The 10,248-nt window shown below is 34.9% G+C and overlaps 1 protein-coding gene across 1 annotated transcript in view; it reads left to right on the forward strand.

Annotated features, from left to right (window-relative positions):
- The window catches only part of SCML2 (Scm polycomb group protein like 2), a 102,245-nt gene extending 93,050 nt beyond the window's left edge, over positions 1-9,195 (forward strand). Inside the window, exons 13-16 of the mRNA XM_081125876.1 lie at positions 1,565-1,678; positions 2,759-2,977; positions 6,252-6,403; positions 7,463-9,195. Of these exons, the coding sequence (XP_080982002.1) occupies positions 1,565-1,678; positions 2,759-2,977; positions 6,252-6,403; positions 7,463-7,603 (626 nt within the window). The 3' untranslated portion in view covers positions 7,604-9,195. The remainder of the gene's footprint in view (positions 1-1,564; positions 1,679-2,758; positions 2,978-6,251; positions 6,404-7,462) is intronic.
- Positions 9,196-10,248: the final 1,053 nt, after the last annotated feature.

A 10,248-nucleotide genomic window follows, 5' to 3' on the forward strand; every position in this document is an offset into this window, starting at 1 on the left:
GTATTAGGGATATTAAAATGCCATTGACTTTCCCATTTTTAAAAAAAAAATATATCTTTATTGATTTCAGAGAGAGGAAAGGAAAGGAAGAGAGAGAGAGACAGATACATCAATGATGAGAAAGTCATTGATCAAGCCTGCAACCCGGGCATGTGCCCTGACCGGGAATCGAACCCTGATCGCCTGGATCCTAGGTTGACGCTCAACCGCTGAGCCACGCCCAGCTGGGCCCCAGTCTTTCTTGACTCTAGTCACTTTTTGCTGAATAAATGATTTTTGGATTGCTGTAATCCTTTAGTTAATTTCCAGAGTTTTGGAAAAGCAGATTTTTTTAGTGTTTTCATTATTTTGATGAAAGCCAGGATTTTAATAATTTCTTAATCAGTCGCCTTGGAAGTCCCTCTCCATGATGGCTTTTTAAATGGTAATTTAAAAGATTATCTGGACCTTTCTAGTTATCTCTGCAGGGACAGTTTTCAGCTTGAGGTTGTTGTAATACCCAGTTGCAAAAATCAAGAGTCAATGTTATGTTTGTAGCAGCACCAGATAGTAGACCATACACCAGTTTCATAAACTTTTCATACAGAAAGTATTACAAGTAAAAGAGAACTAAAGACTTTTTCTAATCTTGCTAAGATTCTGAGGAAAATAAATACCTATGCAGAACTCTACTTGTATTCAAATTTTCTGTGTCATTAAATGGGTATGAGAATGTCAATTATTAATTTTCTTCTCATTTAAATGTTGTAATTTTGGAAATATTTTTCATTTACTAAAATATGTTTTGCCCCTTGGTTTTATAGTCCATGATTCAAAATAAAATCAAGTAGTAATAACTTTCTTAGATTTGTCAGTAGTCAGTCAATGACTAGATGGCTAAAGGTGGTTTATGAGATGATTTTGAGAGGCATACCTTCGCCCCCAACCATTTAGAACCAAGTGAAATTTGACCTTGGTTGTTCTCACTTAAGGTCTATTATCAGACTTTGAAGATTTCTATCATAGTGTCTTTTTCCTTTGAGTTTTAGATTAAATCAAGATATGGATTAATATTTAGAATGTAATTGATAATTTGAGTTGTCTTTTCTTTTAGGATCATGCCTTAAAGAGTGGTCCTTCAGCTAGAAATGCATTTGGTTGAATGATAGGTAACCAGTAGAGTGGTTGTAATGGCAGCTCTAGGCCAGCGATGTTGCCTGTGAAATGGGCTGTTCATTGTACCCTATCTTTTGCTTAACTCCTCTGAATTCTGAACTTTTCTTGCTCATGGGAACACATTTTAGACACATTATTATTGGTTGCCTTCCTGCCTCCTGAGATCTTTACAGATATGCCATGGCCCTAGAATAAATAAACCCAAGACATAATGATTTCAGCTCTTGAACATGATTTAACTAAAATATTTAATAAAATGAAATGCACGTGTTTTTCTTACACTATTATATAATTTATAAATTGTTATGAAGTCATAGATTAAAAATGCCTTAGAAATAAGTGCTTTATGCCGATGATATCACAATGTAGAATATCTTAGTTATAACCAACACTTTTTTTTAAACAACAGTTGAGGAAGAGGTAACCAAAAAACAAACTACTAAGCGACCTTCTCATCAACTTCTCTCTGATGCTGCTCCTCTCTCTCCTAAGTTCCGCAAAACAGAGATGCATGCCTCTCAAGGTAAATAGTGTTTCCATGCCTCAGGACAGAGAAGAAAAGTAATTCTATACCACCATAATCTATAAATGATTATGCTCTTGGATTGTGGTGTTGAGGGTAGGGTGTATATTTTCGTAATTTATTTGGCAAGTAAGCTATTTTTTTCACAGCTTTGTTGAGGACTTGATTCCCTTCTGAAAGACACAGTTGTTTTTTCCACTTATATTAAAAACAAACAGTTGCTGTAAAATTTTCATTCAGCTTTAACTGCTAAAAGCTGATAGAAAGAGGAATAGAACCTTGTACCTTTCTCCAGTGAAAGTTTTTTTAATTGAATTTATTGGGGTGACATTGATTTATAAAGTATACAGGTGTCAGTTATACAATTCTGTAATAGTTCTTCTGTATATTGTATTATATGTTTACCACCCCAGATCAATTCTTCTTACATGACCGTTCATACCCCCTTTTCCTTCTACCTCCTGCTACCCTTCTTCCCTGTGGAAGTCACCATGCGTGTTTTTTTTAAAGTTCTCCAATCCTGCAACTTTACAGAATTTGTCGATTAGTTCTTTTTTGGGGGGTTTAAGTCTCTTTTTTTTATTTGACACTATTACAGATGTCCCCCATTCCACCCCCCTTTCCTCTTCTCCATCCACCCCCTGCTCCTCCAGCCTTCTTCCAGTCCTCCCACCCCTCTTCCTTTTGAGATCTGTCTTCCTCTCCAGTGAAAGTTTTAAGTGCCCAAGTAGTAAGCGAATTTTAGAAACCAATTGTGTGATCATATTATAACAAATAGTTTGATGATTAGTTGTGTGAATACTTTAGTGAGGAGTTAACAGCTTTGGTGGAAGGTCTGGTAAGGGATTGTTGCCGTGAGAATTGTAGGTGATGTCATAGAATAAATTTTGGTATCAGGACAGTGTCCATTACTATAAATACCAAGGAAGGTATGACCATATATTTTGTAGTAAAGATTTGTGGTTCATTATAGCATGGGTTAAGTGCACTGTTATTGGAGATTAGGAGATTTTTGACCTCTTAATAGTATTTGAACTGTAAGTCTTTTGAAGATAATCACATTTGTCTTTTTTCTTATAGAAGAACGTTTGTCTTCTGAGGGAAAAGGCATTACCAAGGACTCACCACTAAATCCAGACAATTCTTTGAATCCTGCCAGTGGAGATCCTATAATCACTGATACCGCAGTCTCCAAGAATTTTCCTGATGGTGTGCCAGTCTCCTCAGGTTCAGCACTAGTGGATACATCATCTCCCCAGAGCGGTCCCCATGAATTCCAAATGCAGAAAAACAGTGAAGGTATATTTAAAAACAGTGATTTTAAATCAGTGTGTTTCTCTTTCCCCTTAAGTTTTCCATGTTCAGTAACAGCCCCTGAGAGTATCACATTGGAGAAAGTGCCAAGTTGAGGAAGTTGAGTCATGACTGTCAGGGCTAAGCCACTACAGATGCTAAAGATTTCCTCTGTGTAGATTGCCTCTGCTTTTAGAGTGACATTGTTTGCAGAGAATCGGAAGATAGATGTTTATTCTATAAAGAGGTAGTGTACCCTTAATTTTTAGGAATTTTCACAGAATATGAGCTTTCAGAGACAGGCCTTCTTAGTAAAAGGCTCTGAAAGGTTGCCTCTAATGCTGAATAGTTTACTTCCAAATGTGTTCCTAACACTACCATGCCAAAATAGCCTGTATTTGGGCTTGAGAAGGCTATTTGCTGATCTTTCTAGGAGCAGAAAGACTAATAGTAGTAACATTACTTTACTAGTAGATACTTAATAGTAATAAAAATCTTCAGTATCTTCATCACTATCTGATATTATGTGCCAGGCACATATGTTTTGCATAGCCTTATACATTACATCTTTATAATAATTTTTTGAGATGTAGGGTGCTGGTGAAAAATCTGAGTATTCACTTAACTAAAGTGAAAGTAGCTGGGCCAGTGTTGACCCCAGGCACTCTGGCTCCAAGTTCATACTCTTAACTGCTGTGCTGCTCATATCTCCAGAGAATAAGTAAGCATTTCACGTGGAAACTGTCTAGAGGTGTCATTACTATTCTTTTCTTTAAGGTATTGGAACTGTTACTTAAAGCTGAATCTACCCCTGATTGCTGGTGATGCTCACACAAACTCCTGCCCTGCCCCATTGTTTGAATGAAATAGTTGATTTTTATTATAGGAAAGAAATTCAGTAACATTGTTGAGGATAAAATCAAATCACTTTCACTTTATTTCAGAAATATTTACTGATATCCTAGTATATGCAAGACAAAGCTATTCAGAAAAAAAAACATGGCTGGACTTTTTTTTTTTTTTTTACATAATTAGTTTGTTTCACATAATTATTTAAATAACACTAATGTAATGTTTGCAACCTTTTCTGATTCTTTCAAAGATACAGGCCTAAGTGAATTATTTTTCCATAATAGATTAAAAACAGATGCTCTTATAGATGTTCTGTTTTAATATAATATTACAGTTTTATACCAGAAATCATATCTTTACTTATAGTTTATCTGTAGTAATCTGTAAAACTAGCTACATGTTATTCAAGTTTACATATATACAATGGAATATTACTCAGTCATAAAAAAAAAAATGTAATCTTACCATCTGCAATAACATGGATGGACCTGGATGGTATTGTGCTAAGTGAAACAAGTCAGACAGAGAAAGACAAAAACCATATGATTTCACTTACATGTGGAATATAAAAAAAAAAAATAAATGAACAAACAAAACAGAAATGGACAACAACAACAAAAAATACATAACTGTATTCCCCCTGTGAATTACTGGATTGCTTGGTTGGAAAACTGCCTCACATTACCAATAGACTGAAAAACTACACCAGTAATCTGATTCAGTTTAGACATTTGTTCAGTATATCATAAGTCCATCTTTTGTCCCATTCATCATGTAAGATCACTGAAACTCCCTTATCACTCTAAAACACTGGAAGTGCTAGTAAATTGAAAATGGAAAAAAAGAAACAAGACATAACTATATCAGATTCTGTGACAGAAACTAGAGATACCACAAAATGTAAGTTAATTTGGTGGTATGAGTCACCTTGCCAATACATGTATGTTAAATTGAATCTTTCTTGAGTTAAAGACTTTTCTGTCTAAATTATGAGAATTCCTTAGGCATGACATGGTCTGCACCATCATCATTTTTACCTCAGTTGATTCAGCTCAGTAGCATTTCTTGGTAGGTATGACCAACATTTTTATCTCTGACAAGTGGAAGAGGAAGATATATTTTAGTAAAGAGATTTTATTTCATATCAAAGTTGTGATATTGAAAAAGAAAGTAAATAAAATTCTAAGCCACATACAGAAAATTAACCATTGTAAGTTCTTTTATCTTCTGTTTTCTTTGCCGTTGCCATAAGTAAATACTCAAAATGTCCCTGAAGTGGCCAGAGTCCAGATAATAGAAAAAAAAAAAGGTACGCCTTTGGCTAATTCATGCAAAAAAGGTCAAATTTGTATTGACAGTTTGTGATTAGAGACACAATATAAATCTTCCTAGCAAATTATACAATATACAGATGATGTATTGTAGAATTGTATATCCAAAACCTATATAATTTTATTAACCAATGTAACCCCAATAAATTCAATTAAAAAAAATAAAAACCCACTTCTGTTATTGCACACTATAGAGAGTTGAGTGCTCTGGTTGAGAAAATGAACACTTGTCTAGTCACAGAAATTTCAGTATGACTTAGTGAACATCACAGCTAAAACTTTTTGAGGTATGAGCATTTCAATTGTTTCATGTCTCAGTTACATATTTTTTCAACATAAAAACCTTCAACCAAAATATCTGTTACTATGCATTTAAACTTGAAAGAGGTATTCAATATTAAATACCTCAATATAATATTAAAGTTACTTCTGACCTAGCTAAGCAGAAAATAATCTTGTTTTCTTCAAAATTCAGATAAGCATTTGAGCTTTGTGAGACAGGAGTTTAAAGAATAAAGTAATGCTAAAAATGTTTATATTGGCATGTCCACATGGCAGAGATTTAGCAAAAGAACTAATTCAGTTCTTTTCAAAGATAGCGGGTTTTTTGAAATTCATTGGTTAAAGTGAATAAATTTAAGCAATTATAAATTTGGGGAATTTCCATTGTATTTAACTAGTAAAATAAACTCAATCTAGACAGACCAACAAGAGGAATTCATTGAAATACTTAAAGAGAGTAATAGATTAGCTTAGTTTAACCCAATTTAACCCAAATAACAGATCTTTTGCTGTATTTGCCTGTGACCAAAGGGACCTTGGATTGCTCAGTCTGTTTTATGAGCTTTGAAGCTTTACAGTAACTTCTGAAGCTGCTGCTGTCATTCGTGGGCAGTCAGATGGGACACTCATGGGTACCCATACTCATGTCATCTTTATCTAAGCTTTCACTGAATTTTACACTTGGAGTCCTGGGTCCTTCCTGGGGTACCTAACAGATGGTTCCAGGAATGAGATCATTACTCCCTACTTAACATCTCTTCTTTCAGGAAAATGATCAGGTCAAGTATGATTTGTCTTTTTTCCCCCCATTGAAGCTCCAAGTTATATAGCTGTACCTGACCCCAGTGTCCTGAAGCAAGGCTTCTCTAAAGACCCTTCAACCTGGTGTGTGGATGAAGTGATACAGTTTATGAAACATAAAGATCCTCAGATATCAGGCCCCCTCGCCGACCTCTTCAGGCAACATGTAATGTATCTTTTGATCCGGTTTTCCTGCCTTTGAATGACCTCTGTGGAGGCTCTTCAGTTGGATGCTGATTAGTGTGGATGGTGGGGAACCCTATCAACTGATTTTTCTATATGTGAGAAAGGTTACCTTGCTCAAAGTTAGATCCTTAAGTGATAGAGGCTGGATCTGTGCTTTAAATATGTACTCGAGTACCTAAAATACTACAAATCTTCAAATTCTCAAGAGAAGATGATTCAGCACGGTCACTCACTCTTAGGTGTCTTTTCCATTGTAACGACAGCTACAAGGATCCTCCTCCCCACCTGCTCCCTGCTCAGCCCCAGGACCATGAGTAGGAGGGGGTGACCACAAGCTGTAACAGGGTGTCCATCTTGTTATGATGCCCAGTGAATTCAGCAACTGTATAAGATTAAGTGCAGCTTTATTTTAGGAATACCAAATAATATGCTTCTGTGACATAAGTTGGTTAATTAAGAAAATAAGGAATTTTAGGAGGATGCCTTATGTCTATTAAATAATGTTTATAATAATTTCTAATAAATCATATTTGTGACCAAATTTCTCATGTATCCTTTTCAATATTGTAAGAAAATTACTGATTACAGTGAACTGATTAGCTTTCAAAATAAATACAACACTGTATACCACATTTACAGTTTGTGTTGATGTTGACATACTAATTTCCCAGCCTTTCTAAGCAAATTAACAACTGTCTGAAATTCATTTCTACCACTTACAGGTTTTTGCCCTTTGTCACAGATAATGTAGTATTTTATTCAACACACAGTATTTAAAATTAGATAGTTTGATGCTTAGACCATTTTTTTAAGATACTGGGTTAAATTTCCTTTTTCTTAAAATTTGAAGTGAATTTAAAAATTATCAAATGATACTTTACTATATATTAGATTTTAAATAGTTCCCAGGGAATAAATGTGTATTTAGAGAATATATATTGGGATTGTACAGCTACTCTCTTTTACATGTTCTTATATATAAATAACTTGACAAAATATGAAAGCATTATTAATTATTATAATTTCTTTCTCTCTGTAGGAAATTGATGGGAAGGCTCTGCTACTACTCAAAAGTGATCTTGTAATGAAGTATATGGGGCTGAAGTTGGGGCCAGCTCTAAAGTTATGTTACTACATTGAAAAACTTAAAGAAGGGAAACACAATTTTAAAAATGTATAAGTTTAGATTAGCCATAATTCTCAGTTGTCCTGATAATTTATTAACCTAAAAATATTTTTATTCTCTTAGCAGTTTTAGTTTTCTAGACAGTGCCTAAAAAGATTGTTATATGCAGAATTGCAGAGCTACATTACAGTCCAGTCTGTTTCTTTAAATACCATTTTATGTGTTAGTATTAGCATATTCAAATTGGCAACTTCTTTATGTCTTTTTATTATTTGATAGTTTATTATTTTATCATACAGTTTACATGTATACTTCTTGTAGGAAACAGAAACACCTTTGATTTCAGTTAATGTTTATGTATAGAACTAAAACAGCTAAATCCCAAAGGAGAAAGTATCAGGGATTAACAAGTTCTCTAATGAAACCCATGAGAGGTTTTCCTTAGAAGAGAATTTAAAGATACAACTGCAGACATCATCTCTTTCTCAAATACTTTTTGTCTGTTATAGCAGTGTTCTGTATTCTGTTATAGCAGTGTTCTGTTTGTGTTCTACCCATTTCCAGAAACGGAATAGCCATATAAATTATTTTCATTTTGTTATTCTTTCTCTGTATGTTGTATTTCTTCATATTTAAAGGTAAAAGTAACTTTATAAGCTTTCATAAAGTGTTCTTACCAGTTTTTGATAAATTTCAAACAATTATAGGCTAGATAGAATAGTTGTTTTATGCAGGAGATATACTACAAGGGTGGCTTGGATGGAATCTGGTTAAATTTTTTTAATGGAATACCTGTTATTTTAAAACTTAACATAAGTAGGCATTCATTTCTCACATCTCTATTTGAAGACAACTGTGCCCAAAATTTTAAAAGATATATATTTTATTGTCTGTGTTTATTCCTCATATGGATACTATACAATATTTATATATTATTCTATACCTGTAGGTATACAAAGAAGTAAATCTGTTCTTTTTGTATCTTAATATGGCACTTTACACTGCCACAGAGGTAATGATAAACTATTTATATAATTAGACGTTTTTATTCTGTAAAAAAATATGTTCATTGTTTGCTATCACTAGTACCTCTCAGCTTAGTCTTCAGGGGATAAGAAACAATTCATAGATTGGTTTCCATACAGGGAAGTTCTCCGTCCTATGCAATGTTTCTAATTAATTTGCTTAGTTCTGAGCCATTTATTCTGCTAAATTTTGGAAGATGAATTAATTCTGACTTACCATTTGTGCTTTAATTTTAAAGTAGAAATTTCAGGGGGAAGTGGTGCTATATGTTTATTCTTATTACTTTGTATAACTTTGGAGTAATGTTTATAAACTATGAGAATTTGTGCTAAACGTATTAGCCACTTGTTGAAAATGCCAATGAAATATGTACCAGGGGCAAGAATGTACATTTTATTTTTTTAGAAAACCAAATGTACTTTATTCCAGAATGCAGCTATTTAAAAGGTGGTTTCACCTATGTTATTTCTTTTGTGTTATAAGATAAAATTCTAATTTAAACTTAGTCTTCTCTCAAATTGTTTGAGTGAAAGTGCTGTGTCCAGCTGAACAGTCCTCAGGTGTTTATACAAATACTATGTTTTACAGTTCTCAAAATTTAAAATATAATAAAGTTAAATAACTACAAAAACTAGTGTCAGTGCCTCAGTTGTGATTTGCTTTCACCTCATTCCATTTATGTATGAATTGATTATATTGAAAAAGCGCTCTAGTAAGTTTGTGGTTTTTTATGTCCAAATATTCAAGTTTTAACAGTCGACCTCATTCTATGGGTGAACAGATTTCTAGGGGAAAAGGGCTGGTCTCTTGTAGGGGCCTTAAACGAGAACCCAGGGGAACAGTCAGAAGTTAAATCAGTGAGCTCTGTGTGCAAACCCTTTGTTATTTGCAATGTTATTGATGAAGTGAGTTTGCTAGAAAATGCCAAGGCCCCCAGATTGTCCCACCTGAGTACAGTCTGGCTGGCGATTCTGGCTGCTCCTTCACCACCAGGGCCAGAAACCATACTGCCTCTCTGCCTTCAGCTCTCCCAGCTTACGTGCTGGGAAGGCCTTAGAGGCTCAGGGTTGTGGTTAAATTGCCTTCAGCATCTGACTCCTCAGCCCACCCACCCCAGGAGCTGCTGCTCAGTGCCTGGGCTGTTGCTTCTTGACAGCCTGTCCTGTAGTTGCTGGAGGCAACAGAGCCATAACAGGCTCCAGGGGTGATGCTCAAGTGACTAGAATGGGACATCCGTTTGCTGTCTGAGACGGGTGATTCAGAACCATTTTCTGGTTTGTAAATTATTAGTGCAGAGAATAGCATGTTGTGTTAGCCTCCTGCAAACTTGCCAGGCTTTTAAAATAATCTTTTCTCTAGTTTTGCCTCTCAGTCCACCTTGGACACTGTGTCTGTGGCCAGAATTTTGCAACTAGAGCTCTGAAGCGCTCTGGGCACATTGAGCATTTGCTTTCGTCTGCGTGATTTCTGATGGTTGGAGTATCTTACAGGACATATTCCAGAGAAGGATTTCCCAGACTTTTAAATCCGGCCACCTCTGTAAGCATGAAAAAGTCATGCCCTTCTGTAATATTATTAGAAATTAAAAATTCAACACCACAACTGGGAACAATGTAATTGGGAGGAAAAGCGCTGCTTTTTCAGTCTGCAGAAGGGATTGTACTCAGTTGGCT

The sequence above is a fragment of the Miniopterus schreibersii genome, assembly GCF_964146895.1.
Source record: "Miniopterus schreibersii genome assembly, chromosome: X".
Taxonomy (NCBI): Eukaryota; Metazoa; Chordata; class Mammalia; order Chiroptera; family Miniopteridae; genus Miniopterus; species Miniopterus schreibersii.